Source organism: Vidua macroura, chromosome 5 (genome assembly GCF_024509145.1).
Source record: "Vidua macroura isolate BioBank_ID:100142 chromosome 5, ASM2450914v1, whole genome shotgun sequence".
In the NCBI taxonomy this organism is placed as follows: Eukaryota; Metazoa; Chordata; class Aves; order Passeriformes; family Viduidae; genus Vidua; species Vidua macroura.
In genome coordinates, this window is record NC_071575.1 from 71,718,754 (window position 1) to 71,739,697 (window position 20,944).

Consider the following 20,944-nt stretch of genomic DNA (forward strand, 5'->3'; position numbering starts at 1 on the left):
CCCTGGTCCCCAGGCTGGGCCAGCTGTGGGGGGAGGTGGTGGCTCCCAGCCAGGTGTTCTGGGCTAGCCCCACCTTGCAGTGACCCCACCATGGGCAGAGGCTGCTGAGCTCCACGACGTTCCAGAGGAAAATGATCCATGGAGACACCAGTGCAGGGTGACCTCCTCCAGCTGGGTGCCCAACTGAATTCCCAGGGTTGGAGAATTTAGGAAAATGGCCCTTTCCCCCTTAAAAGATGTCTCAAAGTCCATCAGGAGTTGTGTGTTTAAGGGAATTTCCTACCCTGTCCACCCGCCTTGCTGTCCCCTCCATGTGTGGGATTCCTCTCCGGATCCTTTCCTCACTGCTCAACCCCCATTTGTGTGATATGGAGTGTAACAAATAAGACAGAATGAAATGAAAAGTGGCCCAAAAAGCAGGATTTGCTCCTCTCTTAAGGTGTTGTTGCCTCTTTCCCTGCAGGACCATCGTGCAGTCGGATGAGAAGCTGGTGATCAGCGCGTCCTGGGCCAAGGACGACGACATCAGCCGGCTCCTGAAATCCCTGCCCAACTGGAGCAACATGGCTCAGCCCAAGCAGCTGAGGCCCAAGAGAGAGGAGGAGGAGGATTTCATAAGGTAAAATATTGTGGGAAGGTGTGAAAGGGTTTCAAGGAGAGCGGCAGCAAAAAGTAGGAACAAGTTTATGGTGTTTTCGTAGATGTCGCGTCCACAGGCGTGAGGAGAATCATGGAATTATTTGGGAAATGGGAAAGACTTTGGAGATCATCGAGTCCAACCATTCCCAGCCCTGCCAAGGCCACCACTGCCCATGTCCCCAGGTGCCACATCCACAGGGCTTTGCAATCCCTCCAGGGCTGGGGACTCCACCCCTGCCCTGGGCGGCGTTTTGGGGGAAGAAATCTTCCCAATATCCAACCTAAGCTTCTCCTGGTGCAATTCCTGCTCACTCTGTTGTTCAGACAAAGCCATTTGGAGAGTTGTCTTTGTGATCCAAGTGCCAGGGAAGTGCCTGGGACTGGGGAAGGAAAGGATTGTTTTGAATCCAGGCAAATCCAATCCTGCTGGTTGGTGCTGCTCTGATCACCCACGTGATGAAGGGAGCAGCATTTTCTGACCTAAAGGAGGGGCCAGCTGGTTGTACTGGGCAGGAATTCCCAAAATCAGTGCTGTCAAAGGAATCTTTAATTTCAGCCACGACCACGGTGGACTTTCCCCTCCATCCCAACTCCAGGAACTAACTCAGGGAAGCAAATGAAAAATTCCCGTATTTCCAGCAGGAATTCTTTCGGAGACAACTCTCTGTGCCCAAAACCAGGTTGTTCCTACCTTTCATGCCAGTGAAAGGCTGGAAGGAGGCAGATTCCCTTCCCCTGCTCGCTGGGAATGGCTCAGCTCCTGTGAGATTCCAAAGCCTGCACATCCCCATCCCTATTCATCACTTCCTTGATTGGCACTTGGCTGTAAAACTGGAGGAGGAGGAGGAGGAGAAGCTGTTGAAAATAACAAGTCTAATTTGCCCAGATTGTCATTTCCCTCCTTCCCTGCCTGGAAGCCCCGTGACAGGGAGGATGCAGCCTGGAGAGGATGGGATTTGTGGGGTCACAGAAGGGTTTGCAGCTTGGGCAGGGATTTAAAACATCCCCAGTGGAGCAGGGGGAGGCTGCAGAGCCCTTGAGGTCTCTGTGCAGTCCCCGAGTTGAATTTCATGGATTCAGTCCTCACCTGCTTTCACATTTACCCTTCATTTCCTCACCTGGGAAGCCCCTCCTGGCTCTCCCTGTGATTCCTGATCCAGCAGTGTGGGATAGCAAAGCTCCAATGGGCTCTGCTGGCTGAGTAGAAACTCCTGGCCAGGCAAAAACAGATGGCCAAGCTCAGCCTGATGCTGACAGAACCAACATTTTCATCCTAATATGCATTTTATTCCATTCATTCCATTCTCCTGGCCATTAATTGAAGTATTTTGTGACAGTGGATCAGAGGAGCTCCAATGGCAAGCCTTTAGGAAAAGGCTATTAAGCCATCCACACTGAATTTCCTGGGAAAAGCTCCTGTGCCGTGGCTTTTTTTCAGCCCAGGCTTTAGGACAAAGATCTTTTCTCAGTGTCTGTTTGCACAGAGCATCATCTGCTAAGCCCCAGTTCCTCCCAGTGCCCTGTGAACGCTCCTGTAGCATTAATTTAAATCATAATAATTGCTCTGGGCCAGATTTAGCCATTGATGGCTTAGAAACTTCCTCCAGGATGAGTGGTGGTTGAATAGATCCCTCCTGAAAGCTTCAAAATAAAATTAATTGCTCGTCCAATTTTTTGTCATCCTCTTCCCATTTAAGCAGCCTTTTCCCAGCCTTTTCTCCTAATACAAAGGAACATGATTTCTTCACTGCTGCTGCTGCTTCTTTCTCTTGGCACTGCTGATGAATTGGGAATAATTCTGCCTGGACACTGCAGTGGAGCCAAAGGGAAGCAGGTCCTGTGGAATCCTTGGTTAGCAGAGAATGGGAGAGCTCATTTCATTATCATTTAACCTGTAAGATATTTAAAATTTCAATATTTGGTGTTCATGGGCCCTAATTCTTGGTTAGCAGGGCAGGACTACACACCCCTTCCTGGTAAAGGAGGTTCAAGCCTCATAAAATTTGGGAAAATTTTTTTTTTTTTTTTTTTTTGGATGTGGAACTACTCAGCAGCATCCCTTTATGAATATTGGTAAATTAAAACTAATCCTGAAAGTTCACCAGCAGTTTTTTGTCCCATAGCAGCAAAAGAGATCCATACCCAGCTTTCCTTCCCTCCCCAGCCTTCCTGTAACTCATTTGTTTAACTAAAAAGAATACAAACAAACAAACAAACAAAAATCTTTGCAAAAAATAATCCTCTGCCTGTGGACAGAGATTGATTTTGTTGTCTTAACCCCTCGCTGTCTCCTGAGTGAGGAGATGTCAGAAGGCACCAGCAGAATTTCCCATTAATATTCCAGTGGGATTGGGCAGCCAGAGGGACCTGCTGGAGCATTTTAGAGGAGCTCAGAGCTTGGTGAGTGTAGAGGTTTTGGTTTGCTAATTTAAGATTTTTTCGATTTTAAAATTTTCTAATTAATGTGCTGATGAGTGTGGTGGGCTTTAGTGTTGGTCAATTATTAGTGCACTTATTTCATGTTGTGAGATAGGATTAGGGGAAAGGTAAAGTAGGTTTAAAGCATTTTAAAGGGTATAAAGAAAATTTTATTAAAAGTAACTGAAAGAAAAAAAGTAGTAAGAATCGAAACAAACTAGATTTCCTCCCATTCCAAACCACAACAGTGAGAAACAGGCTGCCCTAATCTCTGGAGAAAGGGGATCCCACAGTTCATTCCCCAGGCAGAGGTGCTGCTGATAAACCCCAAAGATGTTCCCAGCTCTGCCTTGGAGAGGGAAAAGAGCTTGGATTCAACTTATATTACTAATATTGTTAAAAAAAAATTTAAAATCAGTTTTAAAAAATATTAGTAATAACACCATGTGTCATTAACTTTCATATCTTTATACAGTTTTACAACACAAAACTAACCAATATTTTATTTCTCATATCAAACCACACCCTTCACTTCCAAGATTCATAACAGAAAATCCTGATTTTCTGTCCCCGATTCCACATTCCTCAGGGGGCTTTGCTTTCCATTCCAGGGCTGCTTTTGGCAAAGAATCCGAAGTTCTGATCGGGAATTTGGGAGACAAGCTGATCCCTCAGCAGGAGATCCTGCGGGACGTCAGCGACCTCAAAGCCTTGGCCAACCTGCACGAGAGCCTGGAGTGGCTGGCAGGACGCACCAAGGCAGCTTTCTCCAGCCTCTCAGCATCCCAGAGTGAGTAACTCCCACGGGAAAGCTCTGCCTGGGGATTGGAGCAGCAGGAATGGGGGGGGGTTTTGGCAGGAATGAGCAGCTTTTGTTCCCGCTCCCCCAGCAGGTTTGTGTCAGAGGGAGGCAGAAAGCAAAGCAGCTGCGGCTCTTTGTTCCTCCTGGGGGCTCCAGGAGCATCACTTCTGTCCGGGTTTGGAAGGGCTAAGCAAGGCAGGAGCCTCTCCTGAAATGGAAAATGCAAACCCCCTCCCTCCGAATTATTATAATTTTGAAATTAAGAGGCTCTCAGGCAAAGATATGGGAGTAGGAATAACAGTTCTTTACTAGGAAAATTAAAAATACAAATGCAATAGTACAAAAAAGAAAACAACCCACTGCCAGAGTCAGAACAGAGCTGGCAGCCTGTGGGTCAGGGAGGTGGCAGCAGTGCCATTCCATGGGGGCTCAGCCCTCCTGCAGTGCCAGCTGTGCTTCTGCTGGAGCAGGGATCCTGGACAAGGCTGGAGTTTTCCTCTGAAGGTTGTTGTAGATGTCGGCGAATGCTGATGTCTGACTTAGTTCAGAAGGCTGAATGATTTCTTTATTATAATTATGCTATAAAACATTAATATACTGTATAAAAGAGGATACTAAATACTACATGCTACTTTCTCTATCATCTCTAACTCACAACTCGTGACCCTGCTCGCCAGACGCAGGTGGATCCGATTTGCCATCAGGCCCAAACAATCCACCATGATCCAACCAAGATAAACAATTCTCCAAACACGTTCCACATGGGAAAAACAAGGAGCAGAAATAGAAATTGTTTTCTCTTTCATTTCTCTCTGTGCACCTTTATGAAAAATCCTGAGAGAGAGAGAAATGTGCTTGCCACAGAAGGTCAAACTCTTTAAGTTTCCCTCCCAGTGACATCACACAGTTCTATCCAAACTCCACCCCCACAATCCCAGTTCTGTCATTCCATTTTGGAAGCTTCTCCACAGCCTCAGGTGAAATGCAGTGTTCTCTTGGGGGTCAGTGCCTGGCAGCACAGAAAACCTAAAATTCTCAGCTGACCGGCTTCCAACAACCTTTGTCTTGGTTTGAGCTCTTCCTCCTGCCCAGCATCCCTGGAATTAAATCTTGCGTGTTTTACAAATCCTGAACAAGCCCTGCTGTCTCGGGATGTGCAAGGGGACAGCTGAGGAGCTGGAAAAGGAAAAGCATGGAATAAATAATCCACACAGCTCGAGGGGATGCCAGGACTCGGGGGAATGTGGTGAGGATAGAAGGAATTTCTGCAGTTTGGTTTGGAAATTTGCAGCAGAATCCTGGGGGAAAGTGCCCAGGGCTGGGGGCAGCTGAGCTCTCCTGGGACGTGGGAGATGAAAATCAGCTCAAACTTTTTTTTTTTTTTTTTTTTCTCTGGGAAATCATGAGGGAAATTTGCTGGTGCTGAACAAAGCCACAGTGTTTTGTGTCTGTTAAATCATTCTTGTCAGCAGAGCCTCTCTGGGTGACTGAAATCCGTCCTGTGGTTCTAACTCTGCTCTAGAGCAGGACTTTAAACTCCTCACTCAGCTTCCCATGGATCAGATCCTTTGGATCCAGAAGGAAAATTAAGGTCATACAACCCGTGAACAATTAAAACCCAAATTACTCCAGGTAGCTTTAATATTCCTGTAACCCAGACTTTGACTCCTCAATACCTGGGTGACAACACTTGCTCTGTTCCAGCGTTTTTTTGTTATTAAACAAATAACAAAATTAAACAAAACCCAGTGGGAAACGCTATCAAAGTTCAGTAGACAAATATTTATTTAGTTACTAGGAGAGTTCTTGGGGCTGAGGATTTATGTTCTAACAGTCAGAGCTGTTAAAACAAAGCATCATTTATAATTTGAGGTCTGGTTGAAACTCAGGTTTTTTAATAAATCAATATTTTCCAGATATTAAAGGGCACGAGCATGACTTTCAGGCCTGGGAGAGGACGTTCCACGCAGCGGTGAATAAACATAAAAGCACAAAGTGTAATATTTCACTTGGCAGCGTCCTCCTGACAATAAAAATTCATCTTCCTTTGTAATAACTTCATCCTAAAACGTCTGTACACAAATGCCAGGAGTGTCTGGAACAAGGGGAGGAAGGGGCACTGGTAGGAAATGACAGAGGCTGGCCTGACCTCCTGCTTATAAATGAAATTTTCATCCTTTGATTGTTTCTCTTTTTTGCCCCAACAACTTGAGATTCAGTCCTGGTCCCACTCAGGGCATCACCCAAGTGTTCAGTGAGTGATCAGGACCTGAATTTTTGGTGGAATGCCAGAAATTCCCTAATCCCAACAAGCCCACGTGGAGGTGGTGGCCCTGGGGGAAGGCAGCAGTTTTTCCAGCACAGCTTCCTTGGATACAAATAATAAATATATTTTATTACATTTTTATATTTATATATATATCAAATATATTATAAAAATATATTTTATAAATAAAAAAATATATTATAAATAAAAGTATATTACAAAATATATTAAAATATATTTAATATTTGTAATATTTTTGTTTTATAATAAATATAATTTATAAAATTAGAAATAATAAATTCCCTCGGTCACCACAGCTCTGAACATCCTGAAAGCACAAGGTGGAGCTGGGCAGGTCTGATTTTGGGAACCCTAAAAAGAGGCGTGACCTGCTGGTGGCTTTGGGGTGAGGCTGTCAAAGGCCCCTTCCCAGAGATAAAAATTCAATAATCTTTGGCTGTGGACGTGCCACAATTATCCCTCATTTAAACCCAGCCTTGCTAATGGAGAGTTTTATCAGGCTGGGCAGTCTCTGCACTGTTCATTATTTGGTGTTTGCTGAGCTGATGGCTCTTCCATGGCTCTGCCCTTATCTGCTCCCCTTCAGAATTGGATTTTTTATTTCCCAAACCAGCCAGATATGACAAAGTCATTTCCTTCTGCTCTTGTCTTTTGAGGGAATACAAACTCCTTTTTAACAAAAACCATTTAAGGATTAAAATTGCTGGGAGAAGGTGAATTTGCTGAGGAAGTCGAGTCACTTTTAAAGGGGTTTTATAGGAAAATGGAAGTTGGGTTTCCCCTCCTCATCTTCTGTGCTGCAGACACAAACTCATCCTTTTCCCTTCAGGAGCTTCAGCATCCTGAGGTTCCCTGAATATTTTAGAGAAGGAATTATTATGAGCCACGAAGGAGTTGGGACAATCTTTTTAAAGATTTTAAACATTTTAAAGACCATTGCTTGTTTGTAGGGAGGAGGATGAAAGATGAGCTGTTGGCTTCTGGAGTTGGAGCTGCCCTTTAAATTCAGCTGCTCTTGGCACCTGGTGACTTGGGACTGCTGAGATCACCAGGGAATGGCTGACAGGCTTCAACTCAGAGCTGGGAATTGCTTTGGCATGGAATCAAATGGTTCCAGTGGGAAGGGACCTTAAATCCCATCCAGTGCCACCCCTGCCATGGCAGGGACACCTCCCACTGTCCCCATGTCCAGCCTGGCCTTGGACATTCCAGGGATGCAGGGGCAGCCCCAGCTGCTCTGGCAATTCCAGCCCAGCCAGGAATTCCCAGTTCCCAAGATCCCATCCATCCCTGCCCTCTGGCAGTGGGAGCCATTCCCTGTGTCCTGTCCCTGCAGGCCTTGTCCCCAGTCCCTCTGCAGCTCTCCTGGAGCCCCTTTAGGCCCTGAGCTCTTCCAGCTCAGCTAAATCACAATTGCCTTTTGTCACAGTACAAAGCAACACTCTCCATTTTCAGAAAGCTCCAAACTGGTTTTATTCTAGCACGCCTGCTTTTTATGCATTCTTACAAAACTCATAAATTTACACTTACTGATCACAAGAGACAAACAAAGTGCTCATTGGAACAGGCAGTTGCACCTTCTCTTATTTTTCCTTCTTGCTTTCTTGGTTTCTGTCGCTGTTGGACTCAAAATGAGCTCACAGAAGTTTGGTAAGTTCAAAAGAGAAAAAGAGCCAGTTTTATTTCTGACCTTGCAATATATAGAATTCCAAAAGTGACAGTGGATTGGAGGGTGGAATTGCCACCTCCCCAACCACACTGGTCAAACCAACAGTCCATCAATTCTCTCCTCCCACAAAGAATGCAAAACAATCATTATTTACATGGACAGGGCGTGAGAACTCCAGTGGAAACATGTAAACATTATCAGAAGGTATAAGAAGCTTTATGAGAACTTTAAAACTTTCAAAAGAACTACGAAAGAAAACATAATGCTTTTAAAAATCAGGGCAACAGGTTTCCAAGTCAACAACCTTGGTAGGAAATTCTTTCGGGGTAAACATGGATTCTTTTATCAAACATGGATACTCTTATCAAACACGGATCCTCTTATCAAATATGGATCCTGTTATCAAACATGGATCCTTTTATCAAACATGGATCCTGTTATCAAACATGGATCCTTTTATCAAATATGGATCCTCTTATCAAACATGGATCCTTTTATCAAACATGGATCCTGTTATCAAACATGGATTCTTTTATCAAACATGGATCCTCTTATCAAACACGGATCCTGTTATCAAACATGGATCCTTTTATCAAACATGGATCCTCTTATCAAACATGGATCCTGTTATCAAACATGGATCCTTTTATCAAACATGGATCCTCTTATCAAATATGGATCCTCTTATCAAACATGGATCCTTTTATCAAACATGGATCCTCTTATCAAACATGGATCCTCTTACCAAACACAGATCCTCTTATCAAACTTCTCTCTGGCTCACAGAAGTCACTGTAAAACCTCTTCCACAGTCTTTCTCTTCCAGAAGGTTCATTGGAATTAAACTTTTTGCCTTGGCTGTCACGGCTCAGCAGCTGCCCTTCCCTCAGCCCCTTCGTGTGGAGAAACCTTTATTTGCCCAGCGTGTCGTGTTCACCTTCTCTGTGTGGGCCTTGCCCGGGTCACCCTGGATGAGTAATACCAGCATTTTAATGCATTTCCAGTTCTGACTGGAAAAACAGCCACCGGCCTGAGGTGGGACCTCCTGTCCTGCCACTGCCTCCTCCACAAAGGGAAAATCTCTTCAGGAACACACCCTGAGGCCATTCTACCTCTTCACTGCGGTATCCAGTGCCCACGGCAGATATTTTCTCCTCAAATTCCCTAAATTCCAAGGGGCTGTGGAGGACGTTTTCCCCTTTTTCCTCTGCAGATGGGCAGCGCTTCCCCCACAGTCCCGGTTTGGGTGAGCTACGACTTCCATCCAAAGCAGGGGAGGAAAAAATGAGGTTTTCTACAGCTTTTAACCAAAATCCCGCATTTCTATGCCACCGCCTGCCTTTATTAATGATAACACTGAGCATTTGCATCTCATTTTCCAGCCACAGATCTCAAAATGCTTTCCAAGGCTTACTGAGGGCCATTAGAGCATCCTGGGATCATCAGCTTTGCTTCCCCCGAGCCTGGAGTGGGCTTTGATGGCTGAGAGGAGCATCCTGCCCCACTCCAGGAATGATGACTTGGAAATGGACAGCGGAGCCCTTTTCTGCCACATGGAGCTGTCACTTAAAGTCACTTTCAGGCCCCTCCGGAGTGGTGCACAGGGGTTTCAGCACAAATGGAAATCAGGCCCGGTGTGGAGGGGAAATTGCTGCCTTTCATTTGGCAGCCAGGCCACCCAGCAGTGCTGAGCTCGGGCAGGGCTTTGTGTTTAACCCCCTAATGATCTGAATTCAGCTCTTAAATGGGGCTCTATTTCTCTCAAGCTGCAGCTGTTTTATTTTTTTTATTTTATTTTTTTTTCCCTGTCACTGAACTTGTAGCACATCTTGCTGTATTGATTGCTCACGGAGAATTTTTTTTTTTTTTAAAGTTGTATTAATAGAAAACCTTATTTGAAAGCCAGATTAAAGATGATCAACACGAGCCTGCCCCGGGGCAGAGGAAAGGACTCGGTGAATGCTGTGGCTTTGTTATTGCAACAAAAGTAAATTTCTGTCTAAACCAGAAAAAGCTGCACATCTCCACCAAATGCAAACCACCTGCCATTAAATTAACAAGGTAAATCTTGAGTGCTTTGATTATTTGGCGAATATCTGCTGCTCCAATATGACTTAATCTAAACGACAGCTTTTTATTTAAGCTTCATAAATAGCCTTATTTTCCAATATTTCTTCTTTCCCACTGCCTGAGCAGTTGGGGCTCTTCTGGAAGAGCACAAATCCTGGCCAGCTTCCATTCCCAGGTGCTCTGAACCTCCTTTGTGTGATCATGGATGGGCCTGCCCTGGGTGCAGGAATTAACCTGGCCTGGGAGCTGCTGGTGGTGGACAAAGTCACTCAGTTCCTGTTGGTTCTGAGGAGAAGCAGAGGAATAGAAGGAAAAGCTCTTTTTGGGCATTTCACCTGCTTGGCCATGGTTCGTGTCCACAGATCTTTTTGTCCATCCCACAGCTCGGCCTGTTCCTGCTCTGGGATGCTCAGAGATTCCCAGTGTTCTCCACAAACATTGGGAATCTCTGAATCTCTCCAAACCTGTGCCCAGGTTTGGCTTCTCCAAACCCCAGCACGCCCTCAGCGAGCTTGGGGTGGTGTTTAATGAAGGAATGAGGTCCCTGCCTGGTTTCCTGGGTTTCCCAGGTGGGAATGCCCTTGAGCAAGGACAGGGAGCTCTGCCACCCTCACCCGGAGTGAAATGGGGTCTGTCACATCCAAACCAAACCAGGGGTGATCAGCTGCTAATTAATCACCATTTATAGCTTTGATAGAACTACAAATGTACTCAGACTTAGCAAAGCTGCTGCAAACAGCTGGGAGAGCTCAGAGCCCCTGGCAGGGCCTAAAGGCCCAGGAGAGCTGCAGAGGGACTGGGGACAAGGCTGGAGGGACAGGACACAGGGAATGGCTCCCACTGCCAGAGGGTGATGCCTTGTGAAGGCTGAGCTGGAGCAGAGGCTGGGCAGAGCTAAAGAATAAAGCAGGGATTTATTCCAAGGATCTCCTCCATGGATCCACCTTGGGCAGCACCAGAGCCCAGCCAGGGCTGCACCCAAATGAACCAAAATGGTCCCAAAATGCACGAGCGCTCCCGGGGGCTCTCACTGGGATCAGCTCTGCTCCATTTGCACCTTGCAGTTCATTGTCCCATTCCAGCTTTAGCCCATGCACTCCCATCCTGCTTGTTTTTCTCTCTCCAGCCCACGCTGTTTGTGCTCCTGGGCCTGAGCTTTGGATCATTTGTCCTTGGTGCCCAGCTGGAGCAGGAATTGTTTTGTCTCCCTGCTCTGTGCAGAGAGCTCGCCATCCCATAATGTGAAGCTCAGACCCACACACTAAAGCAGTTCAGAATCTGAAAAATATAAAAGCCAAACCTTGAGGCATCAAGGGCAGGGATGGATGGGATCTTGGGAATTGGGAATTCCTGGCTGGGCTGGAATTGCCAGAGCAGCTGGGGCTGCCCCTGCATGCCTGGAATGTCCAAGGCCAGGCTGGGCACTGGGGCTGGAGCAGCCTGGGACAGTGGGAGGTGTCCCTGCCATGGGATTGGAACTGGATGGGATTTAAGGTCCCTTCCCACCCAAACCATTCCAGGATTCTGCAGCCAAGAGCTGAGCAGAGCAATTCAGGCAGAGGACAAGAGTCCAGCTAAGTGTCCCTCTTGGCTAAGTTGACTTTTGGAGGACTAAAACCATGGAAAAAGTGGGATAGCAAAGTGTTAAAACACCTTCAAGACCAGCAGGGACCTGCTGACTTCACAAAGATAAAATGCCTGGTTTGATTTAACTGAGCACAAGGAGATTGTTTTGGTTTATTTTAGAATTTTGGCACGAAAATTTCATAGCTTATAAATGGCTCTGCTTTGCTGGAGCTCGGGGATTGAAACCACACAGTCCCCAGTTACCCAAAAGCTCCTGTTTTCCCATCAAAGTGATCTCCTGGTGCCTTCCAGAGCTTTTTTATTATTATTTATTTTTTTTTCCGCTGGAATGTCTGCAGTGAAGCTTTTCCCATGGATCCCCAGCCTCAGCGCTTTCCATGAAATATTTAATGGGATGAGGAAATCAGCCGCTGTTTCCCTGGCCTGGCTGCTCATTTATGGGTTGTTGTGGGAGACAGCGCCGGGGATCGATCCGTGGGGTCAGCACTTAATTCGCCATCATCATTACGCTAATTACCCTCGTTCCGTCCTTCCTTCCTCCCACCCACCAGCCCTAAACGCGGGGGATTGTCATGGAAATAAGTGACCCAATTAGCAAAGCTTTCCAGACCGTTTTGCAGCCGGGATCCCCGCGTGAGCAATGCCAGGAAATCGGGATTTGTGGGAATGGCTCCAAGGAGCCTGCTGGCCACTCCTGTTGGCTCATCCCATTTCAGTCTTGTTATCTCTTTTCTGGAGAAAACCATTCCCTGGTGGCAAAGATCGGGAGCAGAAAGTCCTCCCTGCTCCTTGCCCTGCTCCGGAGGGGGCGAAATAATTGGTGAAATTACGGGATGGGGACTCAAAATCCCAGCCGGGCTTTGACCACACCGTTGGGTCACCCTGCTCTCACCAGCACTTAAATCCCTCTGGGATTTGGGGGAATGGCTCTTAAATAACCAGGAATTGTGGAGAAATCAGGCTGAGTCTGATCACCCTGGTGCTTGTCCCTTTTTCTTTCCCGTTCTTCACCCTGAATTTGAGAATTCTTCATCCTTCTCATGGATGTTCCCATTCCCCACCTGCCTCTGGATTCCCTTGGACAAAACTCATTCTTTGTGTTCCAGGCCTCTGGGCTGCTCCTCTTGCTTTGCAAACCAATCTCTTAAAAACAAACAGCCCTCAAAAAAACCCACTTTTATCTATAATTGATTAATTATATTTATAATTAATTAATTGCATCTATAATTTTATCTATAATTGATTATTATAATGGATTTTATCGATAATTATCTATTTTTTTTGTCCAAAAACAAGATTGCTAAGGATCTGTTTCACTGTATTTATTTTCATTATGCTCTTACTCCTGGGCATCAGGACACTGATTAACTTGAGGAATTTTATTCCTTTCTCTTCCACTGAGTCAAACAGACTGGGAGATTTAAGGTTCTTTTGCAAATCCATCCCTCTGAAGGCCCAGAGAAATCCTGCAGGGAAGTTTTGAGGGCATTTTTTGGGGAGGTGCAGCTCAGTATCCTGGAGGACTCTGAGGAAAAGGGGGATGAGTTTTTGGTTTGCTGTAGATTGATGGAAGTGTCTACACTGACTTGTGATATTCCCTGTTTTTAAGTAAAATTTGGTGAAGCACATTGGGAAACACAAACAGGCAAAAAAAAAAAAAAAAAAAAAAAATCCTTCCCAGAAGCTCAGAAGAAGCTGAAAGGACTTTTAAAAATCAAGTAACTTCTGAGATAATCGAATTCAGCCCAGGAAATAATAATTCTGAGAAGGGCAAGTTCTGGGAAAGTTACATCATAAATGACTGAAAACAGGAAAAATTAACACAGAGGAATTTTCCCAGTTGAGGAACAGCAAATCCTGGACTTTTTAGGGAATCCTACCATAGTGAAATCAACTCTGTTCCTAATCCTGTGTTAGCATCCTGCTCTTCATTCTCCCTGCACAATTTTGCTTCCTTCAGTTTAAAAAAAAAAAATCTTATTAGTGAAAAACACCTGATCTTTGGAGTTTTTTTAATGAACCAATTGGTTTTGGGTGGCTTTCAAGCCTTTTCCAGACTGCAAAGTGCTTAAAGAAAAGTGTGGATCAACCAATGGAGCTCGAACCTCTGAAGTTGCCCCTCTATTTTATTTAACAGATTCCTTTCTCCCCTCCACAATAATCCTTTTTTTTTTTTTTTTTTTTTTTTTTCCCAAGGCTGCATCTTTGCAGAAAACAAACCCACTTTTTGGAGGAGTTATTGCCTTTTTTTAAAGCGCTAATTTCCTGGGGAAATTTATGCCCGGCAGCAGCGGAGGCAGGCGAGGAGCTCCGCAGGCAGCGCTAACGAGACAATTCATTAAGTGTCGAGTGTACACACGCCGTAAAAAAACATTAATTCCCCAAATGAAAAACTAATAGAGTGTTTAGGCTGCTCTTTATCACCAGTGACAGTCTGGGCTCTGCTCATCATTAGTGTTTACCCAGCTGATGGGGGCTGCAGCTCTTCCTTGCCACCTCAAAGGCTTTTTTTTCCAGCTTTGCCCCTTCTCCTGCACTTGGATTTTAAGGAAATTCTCAGTGCCAGCCCTTCATTTTTGTCTTCTTGCTTTCCTTTTCCTTCTTTCTCGCTTTTTTTTTTTTTTTTTCCCTTTCCCTGTGTCCCTGTCAGAAGCTCGAGGAGATTTGCAAGGGGAAATCCCTTCCTTAAATCTCCTCCAGCACATCCCTAATTTTTCTCTGAGAAAACAGGACTCATTAGTGGAAATTTATTAATGAGCAGCTCTCCCTGAGCTCGTTTCCTCTTCACTTCTGTTTGTCCTACAAGTGTAGCTTCGTCCCTTTGGCACCAGTGAGTGCCCTTGCCACTGATCCCAGTAAAAGGTGAATTCCCAGTAAAATGCTGGGAATTTGGACAATTTAGACATCCCAAATCCAGGTGTGAGGTGCCAGATACCTTGAAGGTTGGACTGATGGCCTTTAAAGTTCCCGCCCAACATTCTTGCATCCCTTCCATTCCATGATCTTGGAAGTCTTGGGAGAAATCATTCCTTTGAGTGTTTTATTTCCCTGGATTTTATCCCTACAAAAGAGAACAATTTAGGTAAAAAGCAGTAATATCTGGGTGAATATTTGAAGTATTTGTTTATATCTAAGAGGCCCAAATATTCACACCTCAGAGAAGAAGCACCCCAAAATCCAGCTTTGCTTCCTGAATTCCCATCACTCTGAAATGAATCCTCTGGGAGAATCAAAATCCAGCTCCAGCTTTTATGGCTCATTCCAGTCCTTTCCTAGAGAGCTGGAATTCCCAAATGGACCAATTTAGGAGAAGGCAGTGACTGATCTGTACCCCAAAGTCCCTTTTTGGTGGGGCATGGACACCTTGGTGACATTCCTGTCCCCTCACAAAGTTTTCCTCACCAGCAGCATCTTTCTCTTTCCCAGCTGAGTCCAGAGGGACACATAGAGGTGGCTTTTAAATAATGAAATATTTAAAAATTACTAATTTTTTTCATGCTTTTTGGGTGTGCAAGTCAGAGGTTTCCTGGCAGAAATCCCGCTGAAATAAGTCCTTGATGTTGGATCTGATGTTCACACCCTACTCCTTTAAAAAATAATCACATCTCTCATTCTGCTTGGCTTCACCCAAAGTTTTTTCCTTGAAACACCAGATATTCTCCTTTTTGAAGGTGTTTTAGTAGCGATTTCGTGGCCTTGTGGCATCATCTCCTCGTGGTGCTAAAAGCTGTGGGAACGGGGAGGCCCTGCTGGAATGGCAGTGAGGGATAAAATCTCGTTTTCCAGGTTTTTACCTGCTGGGAACTCAAGCACTGAAAGTGGTGCCTGACATCCCCAGGAAAGTCTCCAGCAGAGAGAAGAGTTAGCCCTGACTCTCCAAAGGCTTAATCCAGCACCTTCCCCATGACAAATTCCCTTTTCCCTGTGTTTTTTTTTGGAGTTACCTCTTCTGGAGAGGAAGGGAAGGAGAAATTCAAATTTAAGGAGCTGCGAACTGGTGCTTAAATTCAGCAGGAGTTTCTTGCTGCATCTCTCTCCCAAAGAAGAGGGATTTTCCCCCAGCAGGGCTGTAAAATGTCTCTGTGAGCCTTTCCTTGCCCCCATAGAAGAAATTAGGGAATGCTGTGCAAATCCTGAGCATTTTGGAAGTTCCTTCCTCAGGTTCATGGCGCAGAGTTTGTCTCCTTGGATTGATTTTGCTCCTGGTGCTGTTAAACCACTGGGATGTGTCAGTGGTCACTCTGCTCACGCCTGAGTGGCTCCAGGGGTTTTGTTTAAAATTCCAGAGGTCTGGCAATCTGCATCCATCCATTTACAACCTGCCAGCAGGCACCGTGGAACCACAGAGTGACTGAAATCCTGGGTGGCAAGGCCTGTGCTGAGTTTATTTTCCTCTGAGGGAGAGGATTTGGCTGTGATTTCAGCCAGGGAGGAGAAATCCCAAACAAAGCTGGGACTTTTATCCAGCAGCATGGAAAATTCACCTTCAAATTCAGCCTGGGAAGGCTCCAGGATGGTCAGGGCCAGCGGAGCAGGACATTGGCCAGGGTCTTGTGGTGGCCAGGTGGGCTCATGCTCAGCTGGGTGGAAACAGGTTAGGAAGGAGGAGAAGGGGAAGAAGAATTGGATGCCTGGTCTGTTTTGCCAGCATTCCAGATTTTTTCCCCCCTTTTCCCAGCATTTCAGCAGAGATCCCTCCCTTTGTTTCAGAGTGTGGTGGGTCCACAGCCACAGGAAGGCTCAGCCTTTGCCCTTTGGGCAACTCCACAGCCAGCTCTACATGGCATTTTCTACTCAAAGCCCTTCAATAATTTAGGCTCTGGTTATTTTTTGCTGCTCCAGCTCATTTGTTGGCTTCGTGCTGCCAAGGATGATGGAGTAAAACTATCTGGAGTGAGACTTAAAGGAATGGGATTTTCTCTTCTGGATGTCCAAAGAAGAAAGGAAAATTGATGGGCTCCGAAAAGCTTCCTTTGAGCTCCAAAAGCAAAAAAAAAAAACACAGGAGAAATTCAGATTCACCCCCCAAAAAAAACCCCACCTGAGCCTCCTCCCTGCCAGGGGGCCCCAGAAGGATTTGAGTGCTTTAAACAGGGAGCAGATTGTGCCCGTCTCCCTCCTCCCCTTATCTCCACTGACAAATATAATTACAGCTTCACTTAAAGTGCCGCAAGTGAATTGTGGAGAGGAGAAAAAATGGTGTGTGCATCTGCCTGCAGCAGGAAGGAGCTGACTCCTGCTTTTCTGGGATGGCTCCATCCATCTCCAGCACTTCCAGGGTGGCATCTCCAGACAGAGCTGGCTCGGCTAAAGAGAGATGATTCCTGCACCACGTGCATCTCCAGGAGGATAAAAACTTCTCAAAACGTAGGAATTTGGGCTTAAAAAAAATGATGGTACAGGTGGGGTTTTCTGCTTTCCTGTCACCAGGTAATTTTCCCTAGACCTGACCCTGAGCTGAAGTCCTGCCACCCTCCAGGGTCACTTGGAGGACAAACAGCTCTCCCCAAGTGCCTCCTGAGAGTCCTGGGATAATCTGGAATTAGAGCTTGTGTAAATAAGCCCCTCACCCCCTCGCTGGTAATTTAATTTTCTTGGTGGGACAGAGCTCAGTGAGCAGAGAGGGGCTGGGAGGACTCTCAGGGAAGGGGAATCCTCATCATTCCCAACCCACCCAGGCTGGATTGTCACCCTCGTTTCCCTCTTTATTTATTCCCCTTTCACACTCCAGGCCAGTTCATCATTTCCAGCAGTATTCACCAGGCTGGGAATTTCTCGGTGTTCCTTGGTTCAAAAAATGACTTCATGAATTTTGCTGTGACCTCAGGAGTTGCTGAGAGGGGTTAATTCCTGGAGTTAATTCATGGAATGGGTTGGGTTGGAAGAGACCTCAAAGATCACATCATTCCAACCATGGTCAGGGACACCTCCCACTGTCCCAGGGTGCTCCAAGCCCTGTCCAGCCTGACCTTGGACACTTCCAGGGATGCAGGGGCAGCCAGAGCTGCTCTGGGCATCAGAGATCATCTACTTCCACGTTCTGTGATTTCCACATTTAATTGTACAGTTCCCTCCTGTTTGTTCACCTCTGCTTTAATTTGTTTTGCACAAAAATAATTGGGGTTTTTATCCCCTCACTTTGCTTTTTTTTTTTTTTTTTCCTCTTTTCAGGCTGGATCTGAGGGTGTGTTTAATTTTAGGCCAATTATTTTTCGTGTTTAATCCAAAGTTCCTCTCCCAAAGCAGGGCTGTGGCTGTACAAAAGTCACATTTCTTGAAATCAGCATGACTCCAATTGGAATTTGATTGTCAGCAGCTCCTTGGGAATGCACAGATCCTTCCTGGGATGTGTTGGATTTGGGAAGGGTCTGGAGCAGCTGAAGGAGATGGGAAAGGGGCTCAGCCTGGAGAAAATGATCCTGTGATTCAACAAAGAGGGAAAGAATAATGTTGCCATGTAAAGAAGCAAATATAAATCATCAGTGAATAGGGTTAGGCTGGAAATTCAATCCCAAACTTTACCTTCCCTGTTGCAGAAGCATTTTGAAGGAGCCAGCAAGGGTAGAAATCACTGATATGTCACAGGAATCTCTACTTGAGGCCATGTGACACAGGGGTTGTGGGGATGGGACTTGGAGATCCAGGAGATCTCCTCACAATCCCATTATTTCATTTGAGTGTTTCAGGGCAGCCTGATTTCAGGCTCTGCTGACCACCCCAGCCAGGATGTCAGCTCCAAAGTGCTGCTTGAATGAGGCCTTGAACTCGGGTATTTGGGATGCACTTCCCCAGATCAGGGTGGAATGTAGGGTTACAGGGGTTTTTTTCTTGTTATGGAGCTGCTTCTGCAGCTCCAGTGGCTGCAGGGAGGAGCTTCAGGGCTCAGCCCTGGGATAGAATACAAGAGGTGAAGTGATGGAGCTGGAGCTGCTCTGGTGGCTGGGATAAAATCCCAGAAGGTTTTTTCAGGGAGGTTTCAGTGGGAAGGAAACCACCCATGAGCAGCTCATGGGTGTTGCCTGTGGTTTAATTCATTTTTACAGCCCCGAGGGATGAAGTTATGGAGTTAGACCTGCACTCATGGCTGGGATAAAATCCCAGAAGGTTTTTCAGGGAGGTTTCAGTGGGAAGGAAACCACCCATGAGCAGCTCATGGGTGTTGCCTGTGGTTTAATTGCTTTTTACTGCCCAAGAGCTGTGGTTAAGGAACAAAACCAAAGCAAGGCTCCTCTGAAGGGATGGGGACTCACCTGAGGGACATTGTGGTGACCAAAAAGGACCCTCCCACCTGTGGGTGCCTTGGCTCCCAAGCAGCTCCTCTCTCCCAGCAGAGGGAGATAAACACTCCTGGACTCTGCAGCCACAGGAATTCTCAGCCCAGAGCAACCTCTTCCCAGGAAAATGTCTCCTGGTGGTTGATGAAACCTCTCAGATCCACCTGGGAGTTCAATCCATTGCAGGAGTGTAGGAATATGTAAAAGACTTTAGAAAGTGCAAAAAGGCCTCAGAAAATAGACATTAAGCTTAGAAAAGCTGGGAAATTTCAAAACCTTCTCATGGGAAGCTAGGAAGTGAAGAACCAAGTGAATACATTTATATTTATCATAAGGAACAAGAAAGAACAAGAACTTACTGATAGTTCAAGATGTGAAAAGTCCTAGATATATGCTCTGCAAAGATAAAGAAAAAGTTTCAATCTTAAATAGTGAATTATTGTGTATTGTTTGAGGTCCTTTTGTTAATGTTAAACCCACGTGGGTCCTTTTCTTATTGGTCAGAGTATAATGACTTCACACCTTTTGTTTTACACTATTGGTTCAAAAAATATGTAGAAAAAGGCTTTGCACGGGCTGCCAATGAGACAGAGTAAAAATTTAACAGGGTAGAAATCCGTTTGGATTTAGGTGAAATGTGCCACTTTGAGCTTGCTAACACAAGTAAAATATGCTGTTTAGTCTGGTAACTGCAGCACTAGCAAAACTGCCCCAGCTGAGGAGAAAGAATGCAAATTTCCAATCTAAAGAGATAAGAGATAAGAAAGACTCTTCAGACCTTGAAACAGACAGACCCAGGAGTTCTCTCTGTGCTTTCTGACAAAAACTGAGTACAAGTGTAACTGGCTGTAAGGTGAAATCAGAGGAATGAATATGCATGAACCTATGGTGAAATTCTATGAATGTGTAAATTAGCTAGAGTAATAAAAAAGGATTGGGAGTTTTCAGGGGCACGCATGCCCTTTGAAGGGAAATCCTGGCGTGCGCCCGGCGCTGTAATAAAAAAACATACCGTGCCCTACAAATCGATTGGAATTGTGGGGTCTTGATTTTTCACTGCAATTCACCATCTTGCCTCTGCTCTGGATTTGCATGGATGTCTTTGTTTCCCTGTGTCTCTTGCTTTTTGCTTGTGTGATACAGACAGATGATAAATCCTAAGTCTGCAGCCAGTCGGGGTCCCGTGTTGTTGGTGAGACACGGACCCGTCCGGCAGACAGGAGCACTTTTGTCCTTGATCCACTCCTGAATCACAGGTGGAGGGAACATCCAGAGCTGGGATGGGAGCACACAGGAGGCTCTGGATGGGGTGGAGAACGTCCCAAATTTAACTCTTCTCTCTTGGCAGCCATGTCCCCAGGCCAGGACAGCCATGCCAGCCTGGAACACCTTCCCGCATCCGAGCAGATCCCAAATTTAACTCTTCTCTCTCGGCAGCCGTGTCCCCAGGCCAGGACAGCCATGCCAGCCTGGAACACCTTCCTGCATCCGAGCAGATCCCAAATTTAACTCTTCTCTCTCGGCAGCCATGTCCCCAGGCCAGGACAGCCATGCCAGCCTGGAACACCTTCCTGCATCCGAGCAGATCCTGCAGAGCCTGAGTGAGCTGGCCAGGTCCTTCCAGGAGATGGCCGATCGCTGCCTGCTGGTGCTGCACTTGGAAGTCAGGTAAAAACCTGGGGTTTGGGGATGGAAGGGGATCTTGGGAGTCTGCAGGTGAAGATCATGCCCAGAGGAGACAAATAAACTTGTCCACAGCAGCATCAAAGGTTAGTCCAGGAATGCCAGACCTCCAAATCGTGGATGGCCAAATGTGGGGTGGAGGCAGGGTACTAAAAGTGGTATTTCCTAGGGAGGTTTGTATCTCAACTAAAAGAGAATTTAGGAAGAAATTCCTTAATGTGGGTGTGGTGAGGTCCTACCAGAGCAGCTGTGGCTGCCCCTGGATCCCTGGAGTGTCCAAGGCCAGGCTGGACAGGGCTTGGAGCACCCTGGGATAGTGGGAGGTGTCCCTGCCCATGGCAGGGGTGACACTGGATGATCTTGCGGGTCCCTCCAACACAACCCACTCTGTGATTCCATTATTATAGTTCAGAGACCAGGAAAAATGTGATTTTCAGGGACTTCATCCTTCCAAAACAACACAATGGTGTTTTCACAGTCTAACAGGTGTCTCCACAGTTTGGTGGGGTTTTTTT

General features: G+C 46.0%; 1 protein-coding gene across 2 annotated transcripts in view; it reads left to right on the plus strand.

The window, feature by feature from the left end:
• The window catches only part of EXOC4 (exocyst complex component 4), a 308,957-nt gene that overhangs the window by 260,893 nt on the left and 27,120 nt on the right, over nt 1-20,944 (plus strand). For both annotated transcript variants that reach the window (XM_053978844.1, XM_053978843.1), the window contains exons 13-15: nt 464-619; nt 3,669-3,847; nt 20,273-20,414. In XM_053978844.1, coding sequence (XP_053834819.1) covers nt 464-619; nt 3,669-3,847; nt 20,273-20,414 — 477 coding nt within the window. The remainder of the gene's footprint in view (nt 1-463; nt 620-3,668; nt 3,848-20,272; nt 20,415-20,944) is intronic.